General features: G+C 37.6%; 1 protein-coding gene across 1 annotated transcript in view; it reads right to left on the minus strand.

Annotated features, from left to right (window-relative positions):
- The window catches only part of cdh19 (cadherin 19, type 2), a 34,951-nt gene extending 22,119 nt beyond the window's left edge, over positions 1 to 12,832 (minus strand). The window contains exons 1-4 of the mRNA XM_085468084.1: positions 12,635 to 12,832; positions 4,544 to 4,922; positions 4,101 to 4,395; positions 2,203 to 2,322 (exon numbers count right to left, since the gene is read on the minus strand). Of these exons, the coding sequence (XP_085324210.1) occupies positions 2,203 to 2,322; positions 4,101 to 4,395; positions 4,544 to 4,771 (643 nt within the window). The 5' untranslated portion in view covers positions 4,772 to 4,922; positions 12,635 to 12,832. The remainder of the gene's footprint in view (positions 1 to 2,202; positions 2,323 to 4,100; positions 4,396 to 4,543; positions 4,923 to 12,634) is intronic.
- Positions 12,833 to 17,710: the final 4,878 nt, after the last annotated feature.

Below are 17,710 nucleotides of genomic sequence, written 5' to 3' on the forward strand. Positions count from 1 at the left end.
TAAGACAGCATTAAATATATCTGTGGGTGATTTTTTTTGCTTTGTTTTGTTTTTTTTACAATCAACTGTAAGTAAACAAACTTTGCCTGAAGTTGCACTTGAGCGCGCTGTGCAAAATGTGCAGTAAAACTGCATCACAATAAATGTCCAGTCTTCAAATTTAATCAGCACAAAAAGGAATATTAAGAGGGCTTTCAGATGACTTAATGCTTCCTCTGTCTGGGCAAACTGGAAGATGAGGGCAACAGTAAACAGTAAACAATTTAAATCAAACAAATTAGATTGACCCGACAAATTTATAGGCCATTTGTGGATTTGAATTTATCTCAATATCATGTTCACTGAATCTTGTGTTGAAATGACGTAAACATTTTCATATTCTCCATTTTTACTATGAAAAGATCAAACATGCTCTGTGAAGTTGGATGGAGTTAAACAAAAAAATATATATATATACATATATATATATATATCAAGTCAAGTCAAGTATTTATTTATTGTCATTGTCAAAGAACAATGAAATTGCGTTTGGGGCTTCCGTACAACCCGTAAAGAAAAAATAAATAAAAATACCCCTTAAAACCCAAGTGTAAATATTTAACCCAGTGTGACTTCAGTGCAATGAGACAATCCTTAGCAACAACATGAGAACAATATTCAATTGAACTAACAATTTGCTTTCTAAAAAGTCATATTTGGACTTTTGCATAGTGCAGTAATTTGCATTAAAATATTTTATTCCATGCCGGTGATGCCCTCCCCCAACTTATTACAGTTAAGGTCAATAACATGTGTGGGAAGTGCTGTAACTGACCTCGGATTTACACAAGAAAATAGCGAGGATGCATGTGGGCATTAGTAAAATCCATTGTCTGTCACAGGATGAACTTGTCTAGCTGGCCTAGTAGCTAAATCTGTCAATAGCTCTTTTAGGCTCCAGTCATTCTAGGGAAAAAGTGGTTGTATATGATGAAAATTAGTGCGACTGTGAATGTGACGTATGATCTTCTTGCCTTTTAAATGGTTGCTTCGAAGACAGAGACCAGCTCTAAGACCACTTAGAGTTAGCTGCCATCTTCAAACTGGTGTTAGCAAGTCAAGATGGTGATAAAACATGCCGAAATGGCACTGAGACAGAATCCGTCTGCTATCAGTTTTTGACTGAATCAAGTCTGTGAATCAAGTCTGAATCATGTAAGTGCCAACTTGATGCAAGTTGGCACTTACATGCAGTCTGTTTGAGAAAATACCCCGATTAACTGTGATAAATCTCAAATCTGTTGCTATCTATATCAGACGGGAAGTGCTGTACCAAAGTCAGGGGAGGACGTGCCACAAGGAGACTGCATAGAATCCACACATCTACACATCAGGCACATTCTCTCAAATCTAAAAGGGTCAGTTTTTTAATTTATACATTTCTAAACAAATGGAGGCAGCTAGTTGATTTTAATAATTACCCACATTCTCCCAAGAACAGCACAAATTTGTGGTTCAAAGCTAAGGGAGAAGGTAATAGCTGCATTTTCTAAGACAAAGAACTAAGTAAAAAGCAAGAGGACCACTTTGACCCATCTCTCCTTGCTAATTAGTCGCTGAGTCCAATAACTATTTTGACAACTATCACATATATAAAACACGCTTGTCAGAGTTAAATTTAGCTTAGTTTACAGTAAATAGGCTACTACAAACTAAAGTAACTCACGTTTGTGTGTTTTATTATTTGATGGAGCAGATGAGTTCTGCTCATCGGGGGAGACTGATTGCAACCTGCTGGCAGTCTATCAGTGTTTATAAATTGGATGGTGATTTATTGCAAACCATTGACAATCTCTTTGAGAGTATTTAGAGTTGTTCTTGATCTGAGTTGGACTAAGAGAGCTCGCCTCCCACCAGGCGCCTGTTGCAACCATTGCCTTGTGAACGAAAGTGGTTACTGCAACTACTAGCAATTGGTCCCAGACGGCAAAACAAATGCAGCACAATTACTGCCAATCATCAGTTTCCTGGTTGCACAGTTTGCTGTCCAATTTTACTCGACTGTGACTGAAGCCTTAGAGATACATTTACCAAGTAAGTTTATGTAATCTTATAATTAAAAAGAAATGTTAAACTTGCCAAAAGTGAAGATCGGACATTTTCCTGATTAAACACAATGGCTAGTTTAAACTAAAACACTTTATATCTGTCAGCATCATGTACCGGTCTTTGGCTCCACAGAGAAGTAAGGTTCCCCCTGCAGGATGGAGTAGATGAGCTTGGCGTTGTTTCCAAACATGGGATCATCAGCATCTGTGGCTGTCACCTGTGCCACTGTGGTCCCTGTGGGGGGGGGGATCAGATCACACAAGCTCAGGCAGCAGTTCCAGTCGATGGGGAAATAAAGTGATTATAGTATAGTCCCGCAGGGTCTGTCTGACTGGCTCCAGGGGGGAGTAGTGGAAATGGAAGAGGGTGGATAGTTGAGGTAGGGTTAGAGGAGGGATGTTGACTAAGGCAAAAGGGTTGATAAGGTGGGGGCGGCAAAGCAGCCTTGGCCTTTCACCACTCGGTAAGGCGGTGCAGGTGTGCGTGACAGCCTCTCCAGCCCTATTGTGACATCTCACTCTCCACGTGCCGCTTGTTTTCTCTCCTTCGTTCTCATTCACCTTTATCTGTCCATCTTTCACACTTACTCGCATTTTCTCCATTGACCATATCCTTGTCCTTGCTTTGCTTTTTACAGTATATTTTGCTCCCTCAGCCCTCTTCCCTATCTAGTTCTTTCTTCCCACAGAGCACTCTGTCTTTCACACAGTCAGGGATTTACCGCAGCATTTCTTATTTTACAATGCCCTCACTCCAACCTCTCACTTTCTCTTTCTGAGTCAAATGCATTATGATTTATTACGAGCTAGATATTATGCTGCTAAAGCAGATTACATATAAATTGAAATGGTAATGTCTGTGGTATGAAAGGGCAGTGGTTATAATAACATTATTTAAGAAATTTATCCATAAAGGCATTGGAGCTATCATACAGAATCCAATATTTTTAACTTCCTGAATAGGGACAGTTGACAGACATTCATATAACCTTTTGTTCATTGTCTTCAGTCAATATTTCATTTAAGAAATTTTATTTCAGTAGCATGTCAGTTTTTATCAATACGACAGAAAAAAGTTTATTTGCAAATAAATTACTCCTTTTTGTGACTTATATTTTAAATACAAAAGACGGATCCTTACAGATCTAGGCATCATGTCCTATTAATACCAGAAATTGTACAAAATAATTTGGAGGGAGCAGTGAAGAAGAGTGATTGACATAAAAGGTAAAAATGCTTTGAGCTGTCAGTAAGAGCAAGACCTGTATAGTATAAGTATGAAATAATTATTTCCCCATTTTAAGAAAGAAATTTAGAAAATTTCTACTATAATACTGATTATTAATCTAAACTCAAGTGAAAAATGCTAATGACTTCTTGCTCTTGTTGATATTCTTAAAAGGAAGGCTGATTAGTGGGTTAAAGATTTACAACTCATTGTGACAGAACAGCCTCCTAAGTATTTCTCTCCTAAGTTCAACAGGCAGCGATTGCAATAACGTGGCTCTGTAAGTATTAAGAGTCCTTAATACTTACGGAAAGGTTTTGAACTACAGCCCATTCATTCTTGACTGTTTCTAGGAAGTGCCATCTAGCAAAGTGGAAGCTTAGAAATTCTCTTATAAGAGTCAATAAAAAGTACATGTATGTTGAATATTGCTATTACCACTAATATTACTAATACTTATTTACACATTAAGTAGTAAAAGCTGAGATTTAGATTTAGAGACTCTCTACAGCTGATGGTAATTTTGGTCCTAAACTATTGAATTTAAAAAAAGGCTAGACCTGGACAAAGACGTGTTTAAATTGTAATGCCAACATGCCAGTACGAGCATGCTAATGCCACAAGATTAGCTTGCTAACACTAGATCAGAATGTGAAAAGTGTTCTAACAAGCACACCATTAACAAAGCATAACCAAGGCTGTTAGAAATGACCTTTTAAAATGTAGTTAGTGTCTGTGTTTTCAACATTTCATAAAGGGACTTTTTCACTTTTTTTCACACATACCAATTGGACACATCTCAGGAATGCTGGACACATATGGCTCATTCTGGAACTGGGGGACATTGTCATTAATGTCCTGCACTGTGATGATGAACTCTGACTGGGGCTCCTCTGGTTCGTTGGACCATCTATTGATGGCCTGGGCTTGGAGCACATAGAACGCCTTTTCCTCACGGTCAAGCTTCTTCAGTGTCCGGATTTCCCCAGTATACTCGTTTATTTCAAACACATCTCCAGCACCTTCCCCTGATAATATGTACTTGATGGAAGACTCACCTTGATCAGAATCAGATTTGAGCTACAAAAAGAAAAGGAAGGTATATTAATGTTTTTTTTTTTGTTTTTTTTTTAATTTTGCATATTTTCTCGAGGTAACTAGAAAGCATGCATTTTCAAAGGGAAGTACCATATCAAGGACATGGCAGACATTCAATGTGAAGCAGTACCTGGCCAATAACACGAGGAGTAGGATCTTCCTCGGGGACAAACAGCTGTTTCCAGATCCAGCCTCTCTTCAGGCGACGGTGCAAATGAGTGGACCCCTGAGCCAATTGTTGGGCTTCCAGACCCTGAGTACCTCTCATATCACTCAGCACCCCACCAGGAATCATAAAAAACACCATCGCCACAGCCAAAACACTCGGCATGCTCATTTTTACAGTCCATCCGTACATTTCCTCTGCACTTCACGTGGATAGTGGACAGAGGATAGTAGTTTCACTGGTCCATGTTACAAATTCTTCATTCACCAGCACCATAATTCATGATCCTGGCAGTGCTGCATCCCATCTTGTTATGATGTGGTTTGTATGCATGACCATGTCTCTAAAATAAAAGTTAACAATTTAATTAATGTCTGCACTAAGAACTTCTCAGTGGGGCACAGAGACTGAAAAACTGTCAGTGGTAAAATATTATCTTTATGATTTAAAAGGTACATTTTAAAAATTGGAATATTAAAAGAGAACTAATCAAAATATATTTACTTTTGACCCTGAAAATATTTGCATACTCTAGTTAATAAAAAGGCCAGTCTTTTGTCAGCGGTATGTAAATATGATTGAGAGGATCTCTATTTGATTAATAAATGATAATCTAATCTATAGCATTAACTAAGCCATAACTGATGATTAGTAAATTAGACGATTGGATTCTAAACATGCACAAAAACAACTTGAAGGTACTTGGATATAGAATTTGTGCTATATTAAAAGTAGTGGCTAAATTCTGTGTCCTATTGTCCTATTTGGGGGCTTTCACATACCAGTTTCTTTTTTCTTTAAATAATTTTTTTACTTTCACGAAAAACTGCAATTAAAAATTAATTTGTCAGGTTTTTGTTAGGCTGCATAACCAAGAGTTAATTAGGTTACATTTAGGAAAAGATTGAAGTTTAGAGATAAATATATACACCATCGATATGTCGTAACCAGAAACCCTTCTGAAAATCTATGCCAAAACTTGCCTTAACCCAGTGTGAAACTTCCTATAAATATAACTCATCATGTCAACACAGTCTCCATGTCAACTGTGATTGACTGTGATCAGCCTCCTTGTTTCCTCCTATGCTATTTTCTCTTCTGTCACTATTACGCAAATTGATAAAAAGAGGATGTATCAACTTGAAGAGAGAGAAATTGTAGATCAGTGGAGGCACCTCACACAGAACTTTAAATAATGGCAACCGCAGCAGGCTACATTGTAGGTTCTACATAAATTTGATGTAAAATTACAAAGCATACAGTACCCTGGATATTTAGATGGCTATCTGGAAGGGGTCCTTTACAAGCATCCAAACGTAATTATTTGGGAGACACAGCTGTAGCTATTGCCTACATCCACCGCATCATGTATAGATACCAAAGAACATCTTGTGTTTGATTTTGAGATGCCAGAGTTTTGCCAAGCAGCAATATTTGATGCCCCAGGCATGAGAAGAGGTTGCATATAAAAATGCAAACATAACCAAATCACTTGTTGACACTTGTTAACAAGCTCATCTTGAAGATTAACTATTAACAATGTTGAAATATTTAAAAGTGCTGTTAAAATACAGTTCTGCATTTAGGAAGTTGATTCTTATAAAAAATATTGTCAACTTCTGTTCTGTTTGATATCTATGAGTGCACAACAACAAAGCAGATATCTAACAAATCTGAGATAGAAAATCAAAGGAGAACCGTTTTGTTTTTTTTTTCATAATCCTGCAGTCCTGCAAAAGCATCTGAAAACAGTCCTTTGTTTTGAATCCAGACAAGGGCCTGTATTGTGTTATAGTGATGGTGGTGCTGAAAGGGGCTAGGGCGGGGGTGGGGCAGAACATCATTCCTTAAGCATGACACTGCACTCTGCAGCTGACTAATGAAGACTTCTAATTAGATCAATGTCTGCCCAGACATGGAAAACAGAGACACACATGCCTCTGACAAACTATGAGTCAAATCGATGCACCAATTATAATGTGGACCAAGATCAGGGTCAAGAGTGTAAGGACAATGAAAGTCAGGCAAGACAGCAAATTAGTTAGGACCACACAGATACATTATCTTGCACTGACAGCATTGCTCAAGTTAGAAGACTTTAATTTGGACAAATTCATCAATCCTCTTTATAGGAATTAAATATGCTGTTGTTTTTCTTTTCCACTAGAGACAATAAATATCTATCTTTTATGCTGCACAGGGAAACCACTATAGTTGATAATAGTCTATCAACAATTTCCCCAGTTTTATTTTCTGCCTTATTATTTTAGATGTATTAAAGACTCGAAATTCTTTCACTTCACTTTTCATTTTTGACTTCTGTCCTACATGGTGAAGCAACACAAATTATTTATCTTCTCATTAAACCTTAACCTAACTTTATACTGCTCTCCGGTCAAGCAGCAAACCATACATCAGCACTCAGTGGGATCAGTTCTCATTAAGGGATAGAATTCACAATAGCCATAATTCTAAACTCTCTTAATAGGATTTTTTGACACTGCAATATAACCACATAACATATACAGTCCCACTATGTGAATGCTTTAATACAGACTGCTGCACAGGAGCAGTGCATGGTTTGTTAGCATCGCTGGTTCCCGTGGAAATATGCACTATACCCCAGGAAGTTGTTGTAGCAGTTAGAGTAGCTCCAGTATTAATGCTTTAACAGCTCATAGTGTTCATGTTTAATCTTGTAAAAGTAAATTGGCTGTCAAGACCTATTTGTAATGAGCTGGTAAAATCAATTACTGATGCCTTTTATTTCTTAAATTCAATTTCGATACAGAACGTGAAAAAGAGTATGTGTTTATGCTTATGTATGTCCTTACAGGCCGTATTCATATCTCCGAGCATCGTGGAGTGACATTCCAATTAGTGGCCAGTGAATCGTGAGCCGTTATGGTCTTTCATAGGGCTGCCAAGCATGCGCCCAAACTGAACGCCTTGTGCGAAAACTAGAGAAGAGCCCTCAATGATGTTTGTCTGAGCAACTATTCAGCTGCCAACATGCCAAGGAGTCTGCCTCAAAATCTTCCCGAGGATATCAGTGTGGCCAAAATAGTGCACAGGTCAACAGATGTTTTTTTAATGCCAATTTAACAAGATGGGCCTTTCTACAAATAACTGATGAAATTCTGGGAAAATAATATGGCCAAAAAATAGCTCGAGGCCTGTAAATAGCAAGCATTAAGGAGCAAGTGAAACATACAGTGGGGCAAAAAAGTATTTAGTCAGCCACCGATTGTGCAAGTTCCCCCACTTAAAATGATGACAGAGGTCAGTAATTTGCACCAGAGGTACACTTCAACTGTGAGAGACAGAATGTGAAAAAAAAATCCATGAATCCACATGGTAGGATTTGTAAAGAATTTATTCGTAAATTAGGGTGGAAAATAAGTATTTGGTCAATAACAAAAATACAACTCAATACTTTGTAACATAACCTTTGTTGGCAATAACAGAGGTCAAACGTTTACTATAGGTCTTTACCAGGTTTGCACACACAGTAGCTGGTATTTTGGCCCATTCCTCCATGCAGATCTTCTCGAGAGCAGTGATGTTTTGGGGCTGTCGCCGAGCAACACGGACTTTCAACTCCCGCCACAGATTTTCTATGGGGTTGAGGTCTGGAGACTGGCTAGGCCACTCCAGGACTTTCAAATGCTTCTTACGGAGCCACTCCTTTGTTGCCCGGGCGGTGTGTTTTGGATCATTGTCATGTTGGAAGACCCATCCCCGTTTCATCTTCAAAGTTCTCACTGATGGAAGGAGGTTTTGGCTCAAAATCTCACGATACATGGCCCCATTCATTCTGTCCTTAACACGGATCAGTCGTCCTGTCCCCTTGGCAGAAAAACAGCCCCATAGCATGATGTTTCCACCCCCATGCTTCACAGTAGGTATGGTGTTCTTGGGATGCAACTCAGTATTCTTCTTCCTCCAAACACGACGAGTTGAGTTTATACCAAAAAGTTCTACTTTGGTTTCATCTGACCACATGACATTCTCCCAATCCTCTGCTGTATCATCCATGTGCTCTCTGGCAAACTTCAGACGGGCCTGGACATGCACTGGCTTCAGCAGCGGAACACGTCTGGCACTGCGGGATTTGATTCCCTGCCGTTGTAGTGTGTTACTGATGGTGACCTTTGTTACTTTGGTCCCAGCTCTCTGCAGGTCATTCACCAGGTCCCCCCGTGTGGTTCTGGGATCTTTGCTCACCGTTCTCATGATCATTTTGACCCCACGGGATGAGATCTTGCGTGGAGCCCCAGATCGAGGGAGATTATCAGTGGTCTTGTATGTCTTCCATTTTCTGATGATTGCTCCCACAGTTGATTTTTTCACACCAAGCTGCTTGCCTATTGTAGATTCACTCTTCCCAGTCTGCTGCAGGTCTACAATACTTTTCCTGGTGTCCTTCGAAAGCTCTTTGGTCTTGGCCATGGCGGAGTTTGGAGTCTGACTGTTTGAGGCTGTGGACAGGTGTCTTTTATACAGATGATGAGTTCAAACAGGTGCCATTCATACAGGTAACGAGTGGGGGACAGAAAAGCTTCTTACAGAAGACGTTACAGGTCTGTGAGAGCCAGAGGTTTTCCTTGTTTGAGGTGACCAAATACTTATTTTCCACCCTAATTTACGAATAAATTCTTTACAAATCCTACCATGTGAATTCATGGATTTTTTTTCCACATTCTGTCTCTCACAGTTGAAGTGTACCTCTGGTGCAAATTACTGACCTCTGTCATCATTTTAAGTGGAGGAACTTGCACAATCGGTGGCTGACTAAATACTTTTTTGCCCCACTGTATGTCCATGGGTGACAACTATCTTAATAGTACTTGATAATAACGGTGAACCTGCCAAAGTCTACATAAAAGACTTTTAGATTATGATTTGATTATGATTTCATAGTTATTAATTTTTACAGGTATGCATATGGTCTGAAAAAAGCAGTGAAACAAGAAAACAGAAAGAAAGATCACTGGACTCCACGGTTCCTTTCAGAAGAAATTCTCATTCTGCATGACATGCTGTACATGCAGAGTGCCCTGTGGTTGACAGCCATTCATTACCTCTAATAGGCCTTCTTCCCATTTCTAGCAGACCTCCTGTAGCCTGTATGTACAGAACGCTACTCTACCACATGACAGAATGACAATGAGCTGCAGTCTCACAATGTTAAGCACTAGATGCGCTGAGACCGTCACATCATTTTCCTATATGGTGATGTGTTCTAGCTAATAAAATGACGCTCTTTTGTAGGAATGGTTCCGGGATGCTATTAAATTGTGTCTAATGTGCCAACACAAATGTTGCAACACAGCAATAAAGAAAAAGCAGCTTTCACTTGACATTGTGGATGACATGTCAGTATCAATATACAATGCTCATTCTAACTGCTAAATAATACTAGCTTCATGAGATAATTAATTATTGTGGTTTTCAAGCATAAACCGTCAATCATCTTCTTACGTGGTGCCGTGTATGATAACTGAGAAAAGGAAGCACTGAAATACACTTTGAATACAACTGTTTGAAATCTTTAAGAAAAAACATCTGTTAAGCCTCACTTCTTTAAGATCAAGCTTCTAAGACAAAATGTCCTTAATTGGTCATTTGGGAGCCTACCATGGGACTTGGTTGTTTACTGTTCAGCTCCATAAAACAGTAACACTGACATGTAGCACTTGTTTTCTAATCGGGGTGTCAAACAAGTCCAGAGAATGAACTAGAACAACCAGGGAATGTCAAGCCATCATGTACTTGTTAGTAAGTAATTTGTTTGATTTTATTATGTGCACAAGTGGAAATCATTGCTGCTTAGCAAAATGTCACGAATTTCCATTGACGGTAATCAGCAACAGCACTACATCCTGTTATTTCTCTCCTTTCTTTTCCATCAACAGTAATTAAGTGATACTACTAGAGTTATTGCAAAATAAAATAAAAGGAATCAGTGAATTTCTATTTCATTATAATAAAAAGTTTGATACAAAAGTATTACATCAAGCTTGAAGATATCAGATATATTTTGAGAAAATATTTTGAGTGAAAATAACTTAAACGGCAGACTCATATGGAATAAATAAGTCAGTATGCTTTTGAATTAATCACTTTTGACATTAAAAATAAATGCAAACATTGAGGAATATATTTACAAGTTGATACATGAATTGATACGACTTGCTTTGTGTTTATTTACTTTTATATTATTTAATTTACTGTGCCATTTTCATGTTATTTTCATGTTACGAATCAGTTTATCCATTTTTAATTTATTATTGTGTTTTTGGATTTCTTACACATGCCCCTGTGCACTGGTACATTGACCATCCTGCTGTATTTTCTCTAATGCATATTAAACTGCTCTCTCTAATGATTTATCCCTACTGCTGATCGGCTATAGAAGGCTTAACTGCCCACATGTAAAGCCAGAAAAGGAACATGGTCGTCTGTTCTTCCTGTCTGCCTCCCTCACATCCATCAGATGTTATTCTTCAGGTGCTTTTTGCAATTTTATTCATTAATTATTAGATTTCCTTTAGACAACAATTTTTACTATAACTATTAACATTACTCTTGATAGATAAATTAGAACAATATTAGTAACTCCTGACTCTTAGAAATTAGAGCTGGGAGTTACCAACAGTTTTGTTTTCAGTTATTAATTTTGGATTAGATTAGTTTATTTATTAGTTATAATTACTATTATTAGTTTAGGGAAGAATCTTGAATCTAATAACTCAATTGTGGGGTTGTTGGAAAGTTTTCTTCTCTTGTTTTTTATCAGGAGTCTCATCTACTTAATTTGTATTTGTTCTTTATGAGTATTTATGTTCACTTTATAAAAAATGTCTTGATTTGCAGCACTGTTGTTGCATTTCATAGGTTAGATTCAGGGAGCAGAATGTATTTGGGGGTGCATCCAGGATCTGGACCTGGCTGCCTCTCACACCAAAAATAAAAACCATAACCCAAGAATAGCTTTTATTTGTGTACTATTGAAACTGATCAGCAAAATTCCATTATGAAGACAGCGTTCTGTCGTCATAATGGAATTTTCTTGATCAGTTGTTCTGTTATACAAGAGGCAGATGTCTGATTTCATAACACACTTTGAATGACAAGCCCTCTTTGCATCATGCAGCACAAAAACATAAAGAAATGTGGTGGGGGTGCATACAGAACGTTAAACTAATACAGGAAAAATTCAGTTTAAAATAATTAAATTAACAGATGAAATGGAAAATTTTGGAATGGAAAACTGGAAAATAAGTTTATAGCGATCAAATGCTAAAAAATAAAAATAAAAAAAATAGCATTTTATATAAGTTTATAAAGTGTATTTTTATTCTAACTTTAATTTCTGGGCATTTGAAGGCATATATTTATATAAAATGTCATATATATGGAGTCATTTATTTCATTCTGTACTGGTTTGTAATTTTAGCAATCATGGTCCTCCATAGCCTACAACTAATCATCAGTTTAGCGTACTGAGTGGCCCAGCATTTAGTCCTTGTTTATTCACACATGTCCATTCACATAAACAGCTAACATAACATAAATTTTATTTTCTCTTGGTTGTTTAATTGTATCGTGAGAATGTTTTTGGTATATTCAGGTATTTGTATATCTGCGTTTATTGTCCTTAAATAAGTGACCCAAAACACTGAACACACATCATTATAGGTAATAATAATCTATTTAATTGTTACTTTTTCATTAACTCAATATTTGAAAATGTAGAATATACACAGGAGTCAATTGCTCAATAGAATAAAAAAGTATATTTCATAGGAAGCTATTTTTCCATCAAAAGCCATCTATAAAGAACAAAAACTTTACAGATGTCTTGCTGTGACTAATACACAGAACCCACGGGCTCATTTAGAATTCATGGAGTGAAGCTGTGCCCTGCTTTTATGTTTCAAGCTAAGTTATTCTTTGTGTTCTTTTTTCTTATTCTAGAGAATATATAAACTTGCATCGAATTATCTTCTTACAAAAGATAATCACTTTAGCAACCAAGACCACACCTACCTGTTTGTGTAATTCTTCTGTCACCCAAGCCACTTGTCACCAGCTGCCATCAAGAAAGATCATTGCTGAGTGTAAGAAAACACAATCTGCTTAACTAAATACCCTGGTACTGGAAAGCAATTCAGTCACCACAATAGCAGAAGCAAATGCTCATAGTCCTCACAATGCGTAATCCCCTCCACTGACGACCTCCCCTTATCTTCTTCTTCTTTGCCCCTTTTCTGCTCTTCTCAAACTTCCTGAAGAAGAACAAACACAGGGTCTATTGTTAGGGACTCACATCTGAACACTGCAGAACACTCGGGGCCTTCATCACCATGCAAATAGTCACAGCCCAGACTTGCAAAAGGATTTCTATCTTTTTTCCTCCCTATTTCTGTGAACAATCCTGCGCTTATTAGAGTTGAGCTAGAACATTGACAGGACAGTAATTCATCCACTGTAAGGTCACTATTTTTGCAAGCGATAGGACGCCAGCAGTCTGTTTTTTGACATTCAAGATGAGGGAGCATGCTGTTCCCGCATGCTATGGTCACATTTTAAATATGTTTAAAAAATGATTTTACAAGCGTTTTCCAAAGAAAATCATTTTAGATTGTACTCCACATTCTCTGAGTTCTTAAAGGGTTAATTAGGGGTATATGCTGGAAAATAAAGGATAAAGGATCATCTGCTTTTCAGATGATCAGAAATGACACTTACAAGAGAGTTTTTGTTTTTGTATGTACAAATGTCCTTTTATTTTATTTTCTGCCACCACATAATTTGGAAACATCTGTCCTTCATTTCATTTTCTTCCACTTCCTTTTTTTATTTCACTGAAAGACTTTAACAGTATGTTTGCTTTATTTGTTCTACTTAAATAAAAAGTGTGGCTCCTTCTTCCAGAGTTGGACTTTACTGAAGCTGAAGAAATTCAGACTTTTACATACAGTATACATAACCTGCTGCTTAAGTTTTTACCTTTTACGTGCACTGGCCACTTTATTAGGTACCTCTTCCTGAGAAATGAGAGTATCACATAATAGCATATTGCACATTCATGATGTGAGTCGCCCCTTTCCCCACATCCCAAAGGTGCATTATGGTCATTGTTCTAATGTAAATTTCTTGTCATGTTGAAGAACCTAGTTTGAGTAGTCTACCAAGAAAATATCCTCCACACCTTTACATCACCGGCACCTGAGCTGTGGATACAAGGCAGGATGGATCCATGCTTTCATATTTTTTACACCAGATTCAGACCTACCATCTGCATGTCACAAATTGAGACTCACCAGCCCAGGCAACATTTTTTTCCAACATTTGTACAATTTTTGAAATTGTAAAATTGTAGCTTGGGTTTGCTGTTGACAGTTGCTTAGCTGACAGGAATGGTACCTGTGTGTGATCTTCTGCTGCTGTAGCCCATCTGCTTCAAGGCTGGACGTGTTGTGCATTCAGAGATGCTCTTTGCATACCTTTGTTGTAAGTAAGTGGTTATCTGAGTTACTTGTGCTTTCCTTGGCACCAGTAACAGCTTGAAGCAGTGTGGCCATTCTCATATGGCCCCTGATGACCTTAACAAGATATTTTCCCCCAGTGAACTGCTGCTTCCTGGATATTTTCCCCTTTCTTTGTAAACTATAGAGAGTTATGTGGGAAAATCCCAATAGATCAGCAGTTTCTTTGATTCAGAACAGCCAGCCAACATGGCACGTTCAAAGTAATTTAAATTACCTTTCCTAGACATGCTCGTGCCTGTTTTGAATTTGTCTCGATTATTGCTACATGGTATGCAATGCTGTCATGTAATTGGTTGATTAGATATTTGCAGATATTTAATCTCTTCTGCTATTTGCACATTCTTTACTGTAAATTCCTAAGTTAATTTGTAAATTTTTGTAATAAATTGTAAATATTGTAGAACTTTTCTTCTGTCATTTAATGGTCGGGCATTGTACAGCTACAAGCATTTCACCCCCATGTCATACTGTGTATGGTTGTGTGTGTGTGACAAATAAAATTTGAATTTGAATTTGATAACAAGCAGCTAAGGAGTGCAATTAATGGAATATCCAGTAAGTATATGGAATTTATTTTGCAGCAAGTTACTGATAGTGCCATCTAGCCGGCCTCTTGAGACAGATTATAACACCATCATGATAATCGTAACAGTAGCAGTAGGATCACTGTAAAGTATGCTTGAAGACAAACATTAATGGTGGTGACTCCAATTACCACAACTTAAAAGTTTGTAATTCTCGAGTCTATTTATGTAACAAACCAATTACCTTTTGGATAAAATGCATGGTTCCTGTAAACACAAACCGCAGAGGGCTAATTACAAAGTTAAACAATGCAAATAGATTCCATCATTAGTAAGATCTAAGAAGGCCAAGCTAGGATTGCTGGGTTTAAATGTCTCCAAAGTGACCACACCAGCCTTCCCTCAGAGCTTTGTGACAGGGTGGAATTTGTTATTTCAGGAGTTGAGATTAGTTCTCCCTGTGAACTCCACTCCCATTCTGATTCCATATCAAACAGAGAAATGTCAGGACCTGCACTGTGACATTTAAAACCCCCATTGCAGACCTTGTCTAATTGAGCCTCCCTCATTATAATGATGGAGTGTGGTGCGACCACTGAAAAGAACATCAGAGATGAAAGCTACGGTTTAGTGCCAGCAAGAAATATTTACATTCCTGCTCTCGTCCTCTCTCTGAACACAGCAGTGAATCCGACTATCTCTCAGTCTCTCGTGACATTTCAGCACTGTCAAATAATGGGCACAGGGTAATGGTCAGCATATTCGCAACAAGATAAAGGTGAGTCTGGTCAAATCAGCATTCAACAGAATGTGATGCTATATAAATAATGTAACACCTAATTGTGATACACTGCTTGTTTATATAGTATCCTGCATTATTCATTATCAATGAAGACATCATTTTCTTTGCAAGAGGTACAAAATGGGAATAATGTGGCTTTGACATTAAACCAATGTGTTTCGCCATTATTTAAAGACTGTGATAAGTGACTGACAATCTTTTGGGAAAAAATACTGTAAAAATTAATCAACCGCAAAAAAGTTCACAAGTTCAGTTCACAAGAGATTGAGTTCTAAACTGTCCTTCACAGCTTGCATTTGCCTTGTTGCACTGTGTTTCTGTAATTGGAGGGAAAATAAAACATCATTGGCATTCAGTTCAGTCCACTGTGGTGAATTTGATGAGGATGTCACATTAAAAATGCATGTTCCTCATACGTTCTTTGGCCTTTGTCTTTAGCCATGGGAAAACTTATGACAAATAAGGACAGAGCTGACGCTGCCTGAGGTGGATCTCCGTGTTCGACAGGAAACATCAGCATCCTCTCCCACTCCCTACCTTCTCCGCATGAGACTACGTATTTGTCAAGTGCCAGAGCTGATGGAGGAAACGAAATTGGGTCACAAAAGAAAGGTTGCAAAGACTTGTAAACACTGCTCAAGGATATAAATGCAAGCAACAACAAGATTGCTTATCTGATGATAAGTAATGATTGTGCAAAAAGACGTGGTTATTTCCTTAGCTAAAGTTTAACTAATCCAGACTTAATCTGTATCTTAATGTATCTAGATTTCTTCCTAGCTTGCAGTATGTTATTTCGTATATCATTATTTGAACCAAAAACACAATCAGTTAATGAGTAGCTGGCAGCCAACTTTTGACTAGCTTCTGGTGGATGAGTTAGTTAAGTTTTCTAGATCCTTCATGAATGTGGCACAAGTGAGAAATAACTCAGCACTCGTGGGCAGCAAGGGAAAACCTCTGGAGTCTCATGTATTTTATTTCAATTATCACTTAAAGTCTTACCATTCATAAAATATATATAGCTTTAGGTGGAAAGTTGCACAGTAGCACAAATTTGCTCAATGAGTGAGAATTAACTCTGTAACTTCTGTCGGTGCTGTGCTTTTTTGGAAATCGAATTTCCCAGAGGAACCCACCCGAGGGATTAATAAAGTTCTATCTAATCTAATCTAATCTAATTAAGGTAGTTGCACAAGAGTGCTCTGTGCTGTTGGATACTCATGTTATCTTTATTTGTAAGCTGCGGTCACTTGATACGTCAGAGATAAAAAGTAGTATAGTGGTTAGGATTGTTGTTTCACAGCAAGAAAGGACTTACTGTAAGGGATCCATCAGCTGAATGGGGCCTTTCCATATGGAGTTTCCAAGTGCTTACACAGATTCTCTATGGGTACTCTGGATTGATGGATGGATGGATGGATGGATTAACAGATACATTTATTGTAGACAATCCATATTGAATATTGCTGACTTTAAGTGGAATGCACTCATAAAGGTAACATAGTCTAATACAAATATTACACAAAATTTAATCCATCCATCTATTTGCTTCTGCTTCTCCTTTTCAGGGTCGCGGGGGTTGATCCCAGCTGTCTCAGAGCAAAAGGCACAGGGTACACCCCTGACAGGTCGCCAGCCCGTCTCAGGGCAAAATTTCATAAAAGTGTTAAACAAATGGTGACAGTGCTTTAACACAAGGTTCTAGTCCATCTGATCCCCCCCCCCAGTTAGCTGTGCATTCGTCTTAGCACTTATGAATTGTTGATATTATTGTGTTTTTATATTTCGATTTTGAAAAAAAATGACTTATGTTTTCAATGCACATTTTTAGAAAATTATATATCCTTCACTCTGTACTTAATTCACTACAAATATTAGGCTGAAACTAATTTGTATGTATCATGTTGATGCTACGCTGACTCGTTGCACCATCTTGTGGTTTAAAGTGATATTACACAGGAATACAGTCCAATCCAATTTCAGCTTCAGCTGATATCTCTGTAACACAATACATAGATGTTTCTTTACAGTCTGTCCCTATTATTATGTTTTTTCTTTTTTGTTGTTGTTTTTAACATTAACTAAAAACATATTTAAAAGCATTTCTATGGCTCGGATGAATATGTTAATCTAAATGCTGTTATTCTAAAACGAAAAAGTCAGTTTTTGTTTTGTTTGTTTCAGTTTTTTTTGTTTGTTTTTTAGGAAAGATATATTCTGCTAATTATAATGATGACAGGTT

The sequence above is a fragment of the Copadichromis virginalis genome, linkage group LG9 (genome assembly GCF_057382275.1).
Source record: "Copadichromis virginalis isolate Kocher_CV1m ecotype Utaka linkage group LG9, C_Virginalis_male_GT1.1, whole genome shotgun sequence".
NCBI lineage: Eukaryota > Metazoa > Chordata > Actinopteri > Cichliformes > Cichlidae > Copadichromis > Copadichromis virginalis.